Source organism: Barbus barbus (assembly GCF_936440315.1).
Source record: "Barbus barbus genome assembly, chromosome: 3".
Classification (NCBI taxonomy): Eukaryota; Metazoa; Chordata; class Actinopteri; order Cypriniformes; family Cyprinidae; genus Barbus; species Barbus barbus.
The window spans coordinates 33,063,942-33,080,748 of NC_136731.1; the positions used below are offsets into that span (position 1 = coordinate 33,063,942).

Below are 16,807 nucleotides of genomic sequence, written 5' to 3' on the forward strand. Positions count from 1 at the left end.
CTATATATAGGCCTACTGTAAGCAGATGAACCCAGAACATGAATGCAACACGCTGAATTTCATTTTCTCTAATTGCAATATAAAAACATGTAATATGGTGCGATTAATGGATGAAGACAGTGATAAAGACCAAATAAATAAATAAAGACTAAATTCGGTATACAGCTTGTTAATAAAATATAACATGTTGCAAGCAGCTGAGCCCAGAATATATATGCAAACATGCTAAACGACATGTTAATCCTATTGCTCCCATAGAAAACCGTTATAATGATAATTTAAAGTGTCTTCATGCATTAAGAAATAATCTTATAAAGCTAAACTCAGTACACACCTTACAGTGATAATGTATAAAAAGGACAAACTCGGCATACAGGTATAATATGCACTATGTGAAGGATTTTCTTCCTCCTCTTTTCATTTCTTGTGTATCTCGGAGCTCTGTTCCATCTGTCCCTGTATCAGCTCGCGCTCGAGTCGCTGAGTCACGTGATGACAACCAAACACAGTGTAGCAGCACACGAGGTGTGAAAAGAGCGGAATATACACCCACAGACATGTCTACACTTTGTTATATGTATTAAGCAATGTTATTAAGTGTATAGGAGAAAAAATAACCTAAAGTATCGATGTTATCAGGCTAGTATCAATCCGATACCAGTACTAACGTTGGTATCGATACTATCGATATTTTAGGATCGATACGCCCACCCCTAGTTAACAACACTCAGCGCAGCACGCCGGGCGTAACACCGATTCAAACTGGTCGGTATTCACAGTATCACGTGTCCTATTGCTTAAATGCAACACCCTCTGTTTTATTTGTTATAGAGTGACCTACAACGAGCTGTGTAGCGGTGAGAGAAGGTGGGGACTTTCTTCACTTGTGTCCATGAGCGACTGCACATAAACTTGCGCTTGGTCTCTAAACAGTGCTGCGCTTCTTACACTCTGTGAAATTCCACTTGGTCACTTTCTCCTGCTTCCTGTCTGGTTTCTTAGGGGGATTATAAAGTCCTTGCAACACAAGGGGGCTCGTTGCTTGAAGCTGCAAAACGAAAGTATGTTGCAGACCAAGACGAGGCGGCTGAAAGGTAAGGCGTGGGTTTGAGAGATGCATGGTTTTCAAACCGAAACCTCCAGTGGGATTTTAGTATTATAAAATAGCATAAGAACTAAATGTGTTTTATTTAGTTATTAAATATTCATATAAATTATGCATTTGTTAAATAGCCATTTTGAGTAGGCCAGGCTGTTGTCTTACTCTTGCGAAATTTTACAGTAGTGGTGGTGTCGGTATTAAAGTGGCGTTTGAGTGTCTCTGGGACATGCCGTTGTTAAATATTAACAGATTTAGTGAAGTACCCATGTGATAGCCCGTGCGGACATGTTTGGCAGCCCAAACCCTGGTTTTTGTGTGACGCCAGGTTTTAATCCTGACCTCTCCTCTTAAGGAATGTATCTCTACAATCACGCGCCACGGTTCAGCTAGTGCTTTTTTTTTTACTAAATGTGTTTTTCAAATAATGCATGCTTAAATGGTATATAACTTAAAAAACGTATGTCAGTTTTTCATATTCAGTTAGTTTTCTGAATGACAAACAATCCGAGTAAATTTCCACGTGAGTGTCTGCGCGTTTAATTGCGTGAAAGCGATGTAAACAGAAAATGATTGAGGTCGATTATAGGCTAGCAACATTAACAAATAGTTTGTACATTGTCTGCAGATAATTGTATCTTTTATCGTAATTAAAACATCTTTCACAAACAGCTACCTGTCTGTGTTTAAGTGTATAACGCGTGGAAGGCAGTGGTGGTCAGTAACGAAGTAAAACTTCTTCGTTACTGTACTTAAGTACATTTTTCAAGTATCTGTACTTTACTGGAGTAGTTTTATTTTGAGTAACTTTTACTTCACTACATTCCAAACCATAAGATCGTACTTTTTACTTCACTACATTTCATAAAACATATCGTTACTCCTTATAATCTTTTCAATGATTATAATATTATAATATTCTTTTCAATGAACCAATTTTTCAGTGAAATTGGTTCGCAAATCGCAACAAACGATTCATTCACGAATTGGAATGATCCGATTGCAGCTGTTCTCGAGTCGACGACTCACTGATTCAAATGATCCGTTTAGAGCGAGTCTCCAGTGAACTGAACTCACTGATTCAAATGATCCGTTTAGAGCGAGCCTCCAGTGAACTGAACTCACTGATTCAAATGATCCGTTTAGAGCGAGTCTCCAGTGAACTGAACTCACTGATTCAAATGATCCGTTTAGAGCGAGCCTCCAGTGAACTGAACTCACTGATTCAAATGATCCGTTTAGAGCGAGTCTCCAGTGAACTGAACTCACTGATTCAAATGATCCGTTTAGAGTGAGTCTCCAGTGAACTGAACTCACTGATTCAAATGAACCGTTTAGAGCGAGTCTCCAGTGAACTGAACTCACTGATTCAAATGATCCGTTTAGAGCGAGTCTCCAGTGAACTGAACTCACTGATTCAAATGATCCGTTTAGAGCGAGTCTCCAGTGAACTGAACTCACTGATTCAAATGAACCGTTTAGAGCGAGTCTCCAGTGAACTGAACTCACAAGAAAACACTGGAGATCTTGTGAGCGCCCGCGCGCGCAACTGATGCTGCTAAAAGTAAGTTACTAATGTCAAATTTTAGGATTAATTATTGTAACTGAAAATCATATTTAAGTCAAAACTGTCAGTTGTTTGTGAACTAAATCTGCTGTAAAGGGTGACTATTTAAGCCCACTGAAATGCTTGAATGCACACAGATCAATGTCAGTGTCTCTATGTTTTAGGTCAAAAAACAAAACATTAAAATAACACAGATTAAATAAAATAACTCATGCACGTTCATATTCCCCGCTGCTGTAAAGTTAGCAGTTTTATTAAATTGCTATGCATTTAGCCCAGTGTGATGTCTGTTTTTATATTGTTTATCAACAGTACAAATTTTTATATTGTTTAGATCATCGAGCCGAGCAGACAGATATGAATGTTTATTCATAACCATACTGAAAATAATAGCTAGCAAGCTTGCTGGTGCTAAGTTGAGGAAATGTTTTGATATAAAGTCCAAATATTTTTATTCAGCCACCTAGATAGATTCCATCTGATGTTCAAAGAAAGGATGTGATGTTCAGAACACAGTAACTACAGTAATTATCAAAGTGGGAAGTGATGCCCTCTTGGGGCATTTGGCCAGGGGTGTTTTTACACCACAGACAAGGTTTGAGAAGAAAAAAATCATGAAAATATAATTATATTTCCCTTAAAATGTTCTTCCTAACTTCAGGCCTAATTCTCATGTCATATATAACTGACGTTCTGCAAAACAAGAAGTTTTAAAACACTTTTTTTCTTACTGGGGAAAATTAGACGGTCAGATCTGTTTTCTCTCAGGTACATCGCAGTGCAAGCTTCACACAATGAACATCACTACATCACTCTTATCAACGTAGTCCATATCAACAACAAAATATATCTCTTGACTCCATATAGTGGTCATTTTGGGAAAATTACAGGTATTTTGGGCAGTATGATTATAAAAATGTGCTAATATAAAATTCAATTAAGTAGTCTACATAAAATTGCAAAATAAATTTATCTATCAGTACTTTTTTACTTAAGTACATAAAAAATGAGTACTTTTGTACTTTCACTCGAGTAAAATTTAAAAAGCAGTACTTTGACTTTTACTGGAGTAATATTTTATTATACGTATCTGTACTTTTACTCAAGTACTTGATCTGTGCACTTTGTCCACCACTGGTGGAAGGTAAAGCAAGCAGGCAGGGACCTGGATCTATACATGCAGGGTGTGGCATCATTATATATATATATATATATATATATATAAAATCATATACAGTGTGTGCATGTATGTATAATTATTAGGCATGATGAAATCATGCCCCAGGCACATTTTACCAATTCCAAACCACATCAATCTTAATAACTACTATTAATTTTCTATTTAATCATTTATAAGTAATATATAATTGTCCATGAAGGCTGGAAGTGAAAAACTCGTTATATTCAGGTGTGCAGAATTATTAGGCACATTTATTTTACAGATAAACTGAGCCCAAAAAGAGATTTAACTCAGAATGAAAAGCCAAAAATGATAAAATCCCCATGAGAAATAATCAAAACTAATGCAATATAGAAATTGCAAAGTTGAGGCTTGACCACTGGACAGCAAAATGCTCAATGGGTCAGCGGGGTCAGAAAAAACCCCAAAACAGGTGGAGAAGAATAAACACTGTTAACTGCAAAAGAATTAAGAATTAAGGTGAAGAATTAGGTGTAAAATCATCAGGAAACATTTAGTCTCCAGCGCCACCATTTTCCAGAACTGCAACCTTCCTGGAGTCTCCAGAGTTACAAGGTGTCAGGTTCTCAGAGACAGAGAGTTTTTCACTTCCAGCCTTCGTGGACAATTATATAGAAAAGATAAATGATTAAATACAAAATTAATAGTAGTTATTAAGACTGATGTGGTTTGGAATTGGTAAAATGTTCTTGGAAAAAAACTATTATCACAATATCAATGTGCCTAATAATTATGCATGCACTGTATATATATATATATATATATATTTACATGTATGCATTTAGCAGACGCGACTTACATTGAATTCAAGTTATAGTTTTAAAATTTTATCAGCTCTTGCTTTCCCTGGGAATCGAACCCATGACGTTAGCGTTGCTAGCGCCATGCTTTACTATTTGAGCTACAGGAAAGCTCATATATGTGTATATATATATATATATATATATATATGTTCCCTGCAAAATATATATCCATTACATTTAACTACTGCCAAAGAACAAAATAATCACACGGGCTATACACAGGGGGCTAACAAGCTAAACAAGATAACAAGACACACCTGGTTAGGCTAATCAAGGGGAACCAATTAACAAACAAATAAACTGACTACAAAAGACACAGGAAACACTACCACATAAAAACCCCACACAAGACAACACATGTAACATATATGTAGTTTATAGAATGGCTTGCATTTATTGTAGGTATAATTACAGTACTGTTCTTGACACCCCACATCAGACCTCACTAATTTTCAAACTCGTTGTAGCCCTGACAATAATGTACACTTGTTAATGTGTTTATTCTTGTTGGCACTTTTTTCTAACTCAAGGTGCTCCTTGCATCGAAGTCAAAACTGTTTTCAGTGAAATGAATGCACTATGTTTTAGTCTAATAATGTTTTTTTTTTTAAATGAATTCTTTTAGGGGATTTTATGGTACTAAATTATATTTATGCATTAGTTATAATCCATATATTACTTGTTAACTACTTTTTGAGCTTAGACCTGAAAATGAAATTTCAAACTTAAACTGCTCGGAGCACAGACTAAAGGTTTTTTTAAAAATGTTTTAAAAATTAAAGTTTATTTTTATGACAAATGCACAAAAATACTATATTTTGTATCAAAATATATATTTTCCATAACCTGTTTTACTCTAACATTGTGAGAAAATAAAAGCCATAAATCTAAACAAGTTTTGTTTTAAAAAGGTTGAGGTTAACGTCTCGAAAAATTAACTTTCAGTAAGAAAGTTTTCATTTGCATGCAGTACCAAATGTTTCAGCTAGTGCCAAAACCTTTACCAAGTTTCTTACTATTCCGATGAAAAAGAAAAGTATTTTATATATATATATATATATATATATATATATATATATATATATATATATATATATATATATATATATTAAAAAAAAGACTGAGGAGCACCAGAGGGTTAAGAAACCAAATTAAGCAAAACGAACCAAAATAATATTTATTTCATGAATAACGATGAGACCACAAAGCTAGCTCCAACATATGTTTAATTTCAAAATAATGTTAATGTGATTAATGTGTTGTTATTATTATGAATATTTTTCCACACATGACAAAGTTGTTCCGATGACAGTTCCAGCTCGCTTCTTTTATATAGTGCTCTCAACTGCCATGCAGTTAGGCTTAAAGGCGTAGAGAATGAATGAACAAATGAGTGAGTGATTTTGAACACAGCACAATTGTTTTACATTAAATAACAAACTTCTCATACCTATTGTGCCATGTGAAAACTGAAAATGCCTCACAATCCATTGCAAATTCCAGTGACACATGCAACTAAATGTCATTGTAACAACTTCCAACATGTTCCAGTAGCACCAAACGTAAGATGCTATATTAAACATTTTATGATGCTACACATTTTATTTTTTTTGGTTCAAATTTATACGTTCTGTTAAAATTTTCACTGGCCATGCCACAAAAAATAAAATAGTTGTTGTTATAATTTTTGACCCATATTTTCTTAACGTTTTCTCTAATAAAGCTTATATGATACAATTTTTTAAATAAAAGTTTAAATCAAAGTTCTGTCATCAATTACTCCCCCTCATGTCGTTTCAAACCCGTAAGACCTTCGTTCATCTTTGAAACACAAATTAAGATATTTTTGATGAAATCTGAGAGCTTTCTGACCCTCCATAGGCATTCAAGGCCCAGAAAGTTAATGACATCATTAAAATAGTCCATGCGACATCAGTGGTTCAACCTTAATTTATGAAGCTATAAGAATACTTTTTGTGTGCAAAGATAACAACTTTATTCAACACTTTCTTTTCTTCCATGTCAGCCTCTGCCGCCATTCATGAGAATATGACAACGCATGTGTGTGTTTCTGCTGATGCAGGAGTGGCGTTCTGATGCCGGGTTTATAAGGTGCATGCGTCGTGGTACTAATGACAGATTTTTAATTTTTGGGTGAAGCTGATAAATTAGGTGAGAGAGAGAGAGAGAGAGAGAGACAGGATCTCATCACAGTGGAGTCAGCTTTCTTAATCGTGGCTTATGTGGAAACACATGCGAGCTTCATCACTGTGTCTATCACACGACTCTGTTCCCCTGTCAGGCTTGAACTGATGGTAAAATTAAGGACATTATTAACTGTCTTTACATTTATTTTGAAAGATGAAGCTCGCGATTATGGAAAGGAGCGTTATATTTCTGACAGGTACTTGTGGTGTTCAGCCAATCACAATGCACTGGGTCAGTTGGCCAATCAGAGCAGACTGCGCTTGTCGGAAGGAGGGACTTTGTAGAAAACGACACGTTTGAGAGAGGCGGAGCATAGAGGAACTACAATAATGTACAGTATTTGAAAAATAATGTGTTTTTTCAACATTAAAGCATGTCAACATATTCTGTTACACCAAATACACAAAATAATGATCTTTAAAAAGCATCATACAGTATGCCCCCTTTAATTCCATTAACATTTACTTTCATTGCTATTGTTGTGCATGCCCTGTGTGCTTAAAGAGATAGTTCACCCAAAAACGCCGGCTCCTCGTCAGCAGCACAATCGACTGACACGGAAGAGAAGAAATTGTTGAATAAAGTCATTATTTTTGTTTTCTTTGCAGATAAATAGTATTCTCGTAGCATAATAAAATTACGTTACAACCACTGATGTCACATGGACTATTATATCAATGTCCTTAATACATTGGTCTCAAACTCAATTCCTGGAGGGCCGCAGCTCTGCACAGTTTAGATCCAACCAGCTACAAATCACACCTGCTTGGAAGTTTCTAGTGATCCTGAAGAGCTTGATTAGCTGGATCAGCTGTGTTTGATTAGGGTTGGAGCTAAACTGTGCAGAGCTGTGGCCCTCCAGGAATTGAGTTTGAGACCAATGCCTTAATACCTCTCTGGGCCTTGAATGTGGTAGTTGCTTTGCTGTCTATGGAGGGTCAGAAAGCTCTTGGATTTTTAGCAAAAATATCTTAATTTGTGTTCTGAAGATGAATGAAGGTTTTAATTAATGACAGAATTTTCATTTTTGGATGAGCTGTCCCTTTGAAGTGAAAATCTACTGAAGGCCACTGTTTTCTTTTTTTGTGTGTGCTACACATTTCTTTAGGTGGCTGCATTACAGTCCATTTGCCTGGATAATGCAATAAACTGACTTTTTTTTACAGAATGAGTCCATTACAGAATGAGCTAATTGTTGATTTTTATCAAGGGACAATGCAGACTAATGTATTTTTGAGTATATTTGATTTAATACCCAATTGTTATGTTGTTTCTGACAGCACGTGAGAAATGTTGCTGTTATGATATAATGATATGATCCCTCACTGTTGTTGTCTTTTCTTAAATACTTTCTCTTTCGGTCTCTTGTGTGTTCCCTATGTTATACATCCAGCAAGGTAAAGTGTCGTGGCTTATGGAGCTAAACTCTGATGGTTAACAGAACACCGTAATGAGTGGGAAAGTCTGGATATTGATCTCTGTGAGTTATAATCAGTCTTTGCTAATATATTAGTGGAGGTCCTTGGAAGCCTCTCAGTGAGGTGTTGTGTGGCTGCAGTTAATTTTTTATTGAACCTTGTTAAAGATAGACCATGTTAACTGTTTTACGAGAACTAGTCTACACACAGTGTTACCATAAATTTCATAACATAAGATTAATTATTTCAGATGACAGTTGTCCAGAGGTGGGACTTGATTTTTGGCATTTCTTTCATAGGCAATTTCATTCATCACCCATGTTTACCATGTCCAGTCCAAGTGTATGCTGCAAGATGTTAAGGCACATCTGGTGAGTCTATCCTTCATTGTTTTTGCGATTTCTTGATATTTTAGAGTATAATCTATTTTAATGTGTTACTTAAGTGTATATTTAGTATATTTAGTAGTATATTAACCTGCCAATGTTTTTATCTCTGCAAGAATGCATAGCTAGGAATGTGGTTATTAATTATTTTCAAAAAGATTCCCTTTAGTTTTCTCTGAGGACACAAAATAAAGTGATTTTTGACATGTTAATTATCCAGTCTGGCACAGATAAAGCAGCAGGGTTAGTTTAACCAGTAGTTGGGTGCATAGGTTTGTGAGGGGGTCTATGTGTTTTGTTACATCAAAATGATGCTGACCCAAATATTGTGTACAAAATACAAATTCTTCAGTGGTTTGTGAGACAAAAATGTTCATTAATTGACGTCTCATGTAACACTCATGATTTCAAATGTAAAAAAAAAAAAATTGAGGTGTATCCAAATTTGCATGCTTGTGCCATTTTAGTATAAATACTGTGAGCAGTGACTTCACATTGTAAATTCCAAAAAGAAAAATTTTACTTTGTTAAAAAAAAGTGTGGAATGTTGGACACTTTGTGCACTTTCCTTTTGGAAGGGGAAAGGCAAAAAAAAGCTTAGACAATTAATACACTAGACATTAAAGTACATAGTGCCTAGTATATGCGCATAGTGTATTGTGCATCACATTAGTCTTTTGTTCCTTATCTGCACTTTTTCATAGCTTTATGAAACATTTGATTTGAATTACTCAATCGTAATGTTCAGGTCAAATGTTCTGGTGCAATGACCACTAAAGTGTAAATTACATTATTACATTATTAAAATCAAAAGTTGTATTTGTTAATATTATTTAATGGACCTGAGCTAACATGAATTAACAATGAACAGTTGTATTTTTATTAACTAGCTTTAACAAAGATATAAATACTGGTACCAATGTTAATGATACCAATGATAAAAGATGACACTCTGATCACCCTGTCAGGTTTTTTTTTTGTTTATTTCCACTTTATTTTACAGTACCTGGACTTACCTGTTCTTACACATAAGAAAGTTCTGAATAATAAAAGGTATCTACATGGGTTAGAGTTAGGTTTAGGGTTAGTACCTAGTTACTACCTAGTTATTGTAATTACTATTACAAGTACATAATATGTACATGCTGAATAGGACTTTAAAATAAAGTGCTACCGTTTATTTTATAACTGATTATATATATTGACTGTACATGATCCCCTAAATATGTACATACTGTATCGTCTCTTAAATCCACATAGGATGACCTGTTGTTGGAAGAGCATGTGTTTCAGATTAAGGTGTTCTCACCTGAAACGAAGGTAAGCGCAAAGAACACAAGGTGACTTTTATTTACTTTATTTACTTTTATTTACTTTTAACATTGTTATTAGTAGTAGAAGTATATTGTGTTATTATAAGCAGTATTAGCTTGTTGAAATGTTTCTTGTTATCCCAGATGTATTTTACAGAAAAATACACAATATATATACAACATATATATACAATATATATAACAGTTTATTAACTCTAGCCACAAAAGTGTATTTCTCTGTCAGTCTATACTGGTATGAATTTTAGTTTAAATAACTGAGTTTAATAATTAATAATAGTTATGTTATGGTTACATTATTTTCCTGACTGTTTTTCCAGGATCATGACCTTCTGTCAGTAATAAATACCCTCTGTTCATACTGGACAAATAATAAGGGGAAGGATAAATTGAAAGTTGTAGAAACCTTTTACATAATGCTTTATTATGTGAGTATGCCGCTTACTCTACCATATTCCTTCATTCTGTTTCAAATAACAAAATGATTCAGTTCTGACTGCATGGTTTCCCTATTTCTCTCTATAGCTAGATAAAAAATTTGAAGACTTTTGTGCAAATCTCAACTGCTCGGATGCTTACACAGTACGCGGCATTGACACAGCTGCTTTTGGGGAAATGTATAGGAACTCATGCGATGGGTCAATATCGGGTATAGACATTTAACCTTTCATCATTTATCCTTTTTCTTTAGTCTTACCCTTCCTTAATTTATTCATAATATGAACATTGGCCACCATAAATCTCTGGCAAGACAACACTTATTTGTAGCTGAAGGCATTGAATTAGCCAGAATATTTAATAAACAAACAAGCTAAATTACATGACGTGGTATGTAGAATGTTATGAATAATTCATGTTTCACAATGCACATTTTGCTCACTTTCTCTCTTTTTTCTACTTAGACCTGAAGTGTCCATCAAAGAGTAAGTTATTTGAAAAGATTTCACTTACAGTATATTATCCATGATATACCTTTTTGTCTACTCTTTGAAAAAAAGAGCCAGTAAGCTGATGAAAAGAAAAACATTAACTTGTTTAAGCAATAGCTGATTATCTTTCACATACACGCATAAAAAACTGTGATTTTAAAATGTTGGGTAATGAAATTGGTCTGGATGTTTCACACACAGTATTACACATTAATCTCTTGAATGTTGTAGTACAGAAAGTGTTGTTGAAGGAATCTGTTGAAACCTTTTGTAATATATCATGTTTTGTATCACTCAGGCACAACAGTCGGCCCAACTCCTGATTTCAGTAAGCTTACTCAGCTTTCATATCTCATATCTCAAACACAGATATTTTAACTGTCATTCACAAGTATTTTCGTTAAAAACATAATTAGTTCATGTACATTCAAATATAACTATTTCTAAACTGATTTACACCAAAGTTTCATGTCAGATCGAACTATTTGAAAGTACATGAATGAAACATCCGCTACTAAACAAACCAAAGTATCTCTCTTTGACAAGAATGTCAGGGTTTTTTTATTTGTTGAAGCAGATGTGAAACTGAAGATAATGGAAGGAAAAAGAAAACTGTCATATTCAAAGTTTTGCCCATACTGTATATCCACATTCTGAGCACATGCGTGGTATTATAGCTGTATTGGTCGTTTGAAGCTAAGTGTAATATAATCTGTTTTCTAATAATCAGGTACAGCATTTTTAACAACGGTCAGTTTAATCACCACAGATCATGAAAGTAAGCAAATTCAATATTGTTTCATATTCACATCAACACAGATTACAGCATAGATACTTTATCTGCCACGTTAATCAGAGGTTTTGACATCAAACAACGTTTTCTAATCACATAGGCACAACATCTTTAACAACACTGGTCAGCCCAAACATCACCGCTCCTACAAGTAAGGATCCTATTAATCTTCTTGAATTAAGTACATACTGAGCATTTAATCCTAGTTTTGTAAAAAAAAAATTATATAGATTATATGGGGACATCAGATTTATATGGCCTACTTTTACTGTTTTTGATTTAATATGAGTATGCAATATTTTGTAGATTTAACAGCAGATCCATCGGAACATACAGAAACCATTGGTAAGTTTGTCTCTTGTGAGAGCAGCTTCATCTGTAATGTGCAGTTTAATACCTTCAGCATACACTCTGTTGGCCATCTGACATATTGTGCATTCAGAAAGGTTCAGCAGACCCTTACAGAAAGCATGCCCTTTCCCTTTTTTGTTGTTGCTATTTGCACAATTCTCATCTGTTTGTGAAATACTAATCCAAAACAATCATTGAATAATTAAACTCAACATTTATTCATCATTCTGAAGTACAGACTCATACGTACTGAGTTGCTGATGATTAGCAGATTAGATATACCAAGTTGCACCTAATGAAGTCACCATAGCTTGTGCATTGTCACAAATGACTAATTTTGCTAGAATAACCATTTACTAATTAATAATCATTTTGTGCATAACTACTCATTTTTTAGTTTTGTTAAATAAAAAACTAAGATGATTTCTTTCATCATAATCTTTAACATCACAAGCCTTTTTTATTATGAATTTTATTTTTTAAGTTGACACTGGCTGCTATATCTCATGTTTTTGTATGGTTTTCCTTTTTATTACAGTTAAAGATGACAATCAGTGGGGTAAGTGTCAGATCTGTGGGTTTTTCTGACCAATTATTTTTGCTTTTAAGTCTGCTCTCTTCCTACAAATCACTATGAAAACCAACATTTCATTTTTTCCCCCCAAGCTACCATTAAAACATGTTCTGGACTCCTGGTTGTGTCATTTCTGCTGAACATTGCTTTACTCTTCATGGTGTTTCACCTGCGCAGGAAGGTAAAATTGTCAAAGCATTAATTTGGTTTGTGTTTTTTTTTTTTCTTTAAAATTTAAATTATTTTGTAGTTGGGTAAGGGGGTGTGGTTTAACTTCAAACTATTTATTCTGGCCAAAATATGAGTCATCTATCCATAATATTGCTTTCTCCATGAAAAGTACTTTTGTCTGAGTAAGACGTGAAATATGCACAGATTAAGCACAGTTTAAAAGTTAAAACAGTCCAAAACAGCTCTAAACAAATTTTCATGTAAGAAGATAACACGGAATGGACATTTTCACCGGAGGAAGCGTTATTATGAATTATGGATCGTTATTTTTTACAGTTTATTTCTTTAAAATTTAAATCCTTAATTTGCTCACATGGCAATCTTTTATGGGATTATTTTAAATTTAAACTATAAGAATAATTTTATATCAGTATGTTATATTTTATTTATGTAATATGTATTTTTATGTCACCTTTGTTAATGAAACCTTTGTTTGTTTGTTTTTTCAGTCAAAAACATGCAAAGAGATGACACACTTAGAGTTACAAGGTAGCCATCTGATTTAGGTAACAGCCTTTTTTGTAGATTTGGCAAAAGGCTTCAAATGAGCAGGATATACAGTGCCCAGTCAATACAAAATTGCTCTGTTGGCTATGGAGTCAAGACATTTACAAATATGATTAAAGGATGAATATGAGATAAAACTACAGAATGTCACATTTTATTATTGGGTGATTCAACACATAGATGTTTTACCAGCTAAGAAGTTCAGCACTTTTAGAGTTTCATCCCTCTATCTGATGTGAGCATAAGTATTGGAACAGTTGCCTCACAGGTCTTTCTAAGTGATCAGCTGTGTCCTGTTGCATTAATTCTTCAGATATTAAAAGCAGGGAATGTGTCGTATCAGTTATATCCATTACTTCTGCATTCTGAGTCTTGCCTTCGATGATGACACACACAAACCAGGATGAAGATGAGGGAGCTGACTTTGAGAGAAAAGCAAGCAATTTGGATGCTAAAAGAAAAGAGGAAGTCAATTAGAGCTATAGCAAAAATAATGGGCATGGAGAGATCAAGAGTTTGGAAACCACCAGCAACTACCTGATCGGCTGAGAAAACAACAGTAGTTGATGACAGACAAATCATAAAAGCTGTGAAAATGAACCCTAAAAGGTGTGTCTGTAAAATCACCAACAACTTCCAGAAAGCTGGGGTGATGCTCTGACAATCTACTGTCCTCAGGAGACTTTGACACAGAATTACAGATGCTACACAGCAAGATGCAAACCTCTGACCAGCACCAAAAATAGAAAGGCAAGATTAGAGTTTGCAAAAAAGGTGAGCCAGAAGAGTTTTGGAACTGTGTTTATGGACCGATGAGACAAAGATGAACCTTTATCTAAGTGATGGGAAAGCAAAAATGTGGAGAAAAAAGGGAACTGCAAATGATCCCAAGCATACAGCCTCATCTGTAAAGCATTGATGGAGGGGGTGTCATGGCATGGGCATGCATGGCTGCCTCTGGAACAGGCCCTCTCAACTTTACTGATGACTTAATGTATTATGACAATAGCAGAAATAATTTGGAAGGGTACAAAACCATCTTGCCTACCAATATTCAAGAAAATGCCACCAGATTCATTGGGAAGTGCTTCATATTGCATCAGGACAATGACCCAAAACACCCTGCCAGTTCAGACAAGGAATTTATAAGGGCAAAGAAATGGAAAGTCTTAGATTTTCCCAAGTCAATCTCCAGATTTAAATCCAGTTGAACATGAATTTCACCAGCTGGAGAAGAGAGTAAAGGCAGAAACTCCCCAAAACAAGCAACAATTGGAATTGGCTGCATTAAAGGCTGGGAAAGTATTTCAAAGGATGAGGCCAAGAGTCTGGTGATGTCTATGAGTCACAGACTCACTGCTGTTATTGTGCGCAAGGGATCTGCAACTAAATAATAGCTTTTAATCTTTTATATCTGCCTTATGTTCAACTGTTCCAATACGGGATGAAACTCTAAAAGTGCTGAACGTCTTAGCTGGTAAAACATCTATGTGTTGAATCACCCAATAATAAAATGTGACATTCTGTAGTTTTGTCTCATATTCATCTTTTAATCATATTTGTAAATGTCCACAGCCAACAGAGCAATTTTGTCTTCACTGTTCCAATACTTATGGAGGGCACTGTATATGAAACTTTTTCTAAAGCTTTTACAGCTGTCTTGGACAATCAACCATGTATACACGTCAAGAATGTTAGAGTATTTAAATTATTCTTCTTTCCTCCTTTTCCCTCGCAGTACATGAATAATTTTAGCACTTAGGTAAGCTGATTTTTTTTGTCACTCATCTAATTTTTAATCATAGAGTTTCTGTATATATTCTGTATACATCTAATCTTTTTTTATCTTTTTCAAGTCGGCCACCTGTTGACGTATTTCTCCAGCTACACAATCTTTCTCCAGTCATCTGTTACAGCATCCACACTCTCTATGCATGGCACAGTACTGTTTTTAAATCTGTGACTGACAATGTGACTGACATGTCCACACAGCTTGTGTATTTTTCAGTAACTAATTGTGATTGTCTTGAATGTACCTCTGTAACTGTTATCCTTCATCTATCAAGTACACCTGTTCATGGTTTTCTGACCCAGAATGATATGAATTAAATGGTCTCTCTGTCCAGCCCACAGGTTGTTTTAAGAAATACTTTATAATGCCATCATTTGCAATAGAAGAAACCCCCTCTTTTTAACACTTTATTTTGTTAATCTTTGTATTTATTATCATTGTTTTTATTTGATTTACTTACCCATCCCTGGTTCTCTTTGTTCTGTCTAGTATATATTTTTGTTTACACAAAAATATTATAACTAGTACAGAAATTATTGGGGAAAAATCTGTCCCCTTGAGCATTCATTTACTGAATGGTTGTGACAGACAGGGTAACGAAACGTATTTACAGCCAAGATACCACTGCCAAAAAAGTAATATATCCTGTTGTATTCAACAGTTTGTATTTTATTGTATTGTTTATTTTATACAATATCTTACTATGTTTATATTTTACTATGTTTGCATGTAAGAGAGGACATGCATAATATATTTCTGGGTATCTCAGAGCCATGTTAATTTTATGTTATTGATCTTTGTGCTTTTGAGTAAAATTGTTTGCTGCAAACAACAGGAAATAATATGATCGTGTGTATCTTAGACCTGGTTAAATGGCACTAAATAGTTGTCATTAAAAAAAACAAAAAACAGATGGACAGTCATTTTCATTATTTTGTGTCTTCATTACCAGGAAGTAGCCTAGTATGTGTTCCCTACTATATTAGCTGTCTGTTTGCTTATGTGCATCAATCCGAGTGTAAACGGTGAGAGATGTTCAGGCAGGTGAACAGCATAATGGTGAATATTGACCTATCGTGCGTCCTGTTGTCGAGCCCCGCCTTGATGTAATGATTGACAGCATGCATTGCATTTTCAAATCCACAATAACTTAAACTACATTATCGAGGTGTATTTAATGAAAATGCAATTGAAATGTCATATATGTAAGTGTCAATGCATTTAAGAAAAATAAAAGACATTTAAATCACCATTTTGCTACCCTTTTGCTGCACCTTTTGCTCAGAATGCATTTTGAAATTCTCACTGCATTTTGCTAAAATTATCATGCCGTGTCACGATTAAAATGCAATCCCAAGTGTCCTACCCCTAAATCTAAATGCATTTAGGAAAAACAGCATTTAAATGATAATTTTGCCACAGTTTTTGCATGGACATGTTAAACATATCTAATCAATTTGGGTAATTAATTTTAATTTTGCAGCTTATAAAGCTTTAAAACATGTTTTTAATTTGCATATTAAAACTAGTGTAGAAAATGGCAAATTCAAATTATATAGAATTTTCATTTTGCACTACATGTTACACATATGTACGGGAAAATTTACATTTAAATAC

At 34.5% G+C, this 16,807-nt stretch overlaps 1 protein-coding gene across 3 annotated transcripts; it reads left to right on the top strand.

Annotated features, from left to right (window-relative positions):
- The first annotated feature begins 602 nt into the window (after positions 1 to 602).
- Positions 603 to 16,441, top strand: LOC306859989 (uncharacterized protein). 3 transcript variants are annotated; one of them, XM_079401475.1, is made up of 17 exons: positions 603 to 867; positions 1,003 to 1,094; positions 8,272 to 8,358; positions 8,596 to 8,667; positions 9,943 to 10,002; positions 10,334 to 10,441; positions 10,539 to 10,662; positions 10,916 to 10,936; positions 11,241 to 11,270; positions 11,673 to 11,720; positions 11,836 to 11,886; positions 12,042 to 12,080; positions 12,625 to 12,645; positions 12,753 to 12,841; positions 13,341 to 13,397; positions 15,137 to 15,160; positions 15,255 to 16,441. In XM_079401475.1, the coding sequence occupies exons 3-15, from the start codon at positions 8,329 to 8,331 to the stop codon at positions 13,395 to 13,397; spliced, it is 750 nt and encodes a 249-aa protein (XP_079257601.1). In that variant the 5' UTR covers positions 603 to 867; positions 1,003 to 1,094; positions 8,272 to 8,328; the 3' UTR covers positions 15,137 to 15,160; positions 15,255 to 16,441. The 3 variants fall into 3 exon arrangements, with proteins under 3 accessions (XP_079257601.1, XP_079257602.1, XP_079257603.1); XM_079401476.1 differs by having other exon boundaries at positions 825 to 867; positions 13,341 to 13,380; XM_079401477.1 differs by having other exon boundaries at positions 857 to 1,094; positions 13,341 to 13,380.
- The last annotated feature ends 366 nt before the right edge of the window (positions 16,442 to 16,807 follow it).

What these genes read in the sequence shown, in the direction of transcription:
- LOC306859989 (XM_079401475.1), top strand. Translation starts at nt 8,329, where the DNA reads ATGAGTGGGAAAGTCTGGATATTGATCTCT. An exon ending in TGTTCTCACCTGAAACGAAG is followed by an intron (nt 10,003 to 10,333) that starts GTAAGCGCAAAG and finishes CTGTTTTTCCAG; the next exon opens with GATCATGACCTTCTGTCAGT. An exon ending in TAAAGATGACAATCAGTGGG is followed by an intron (nt 12,646 to 12,752) that starts GTAAGTGTCAGA and finishes TTTCCCCCCAAG; the next exon opens with CTACCATTAAAACATGTTCT.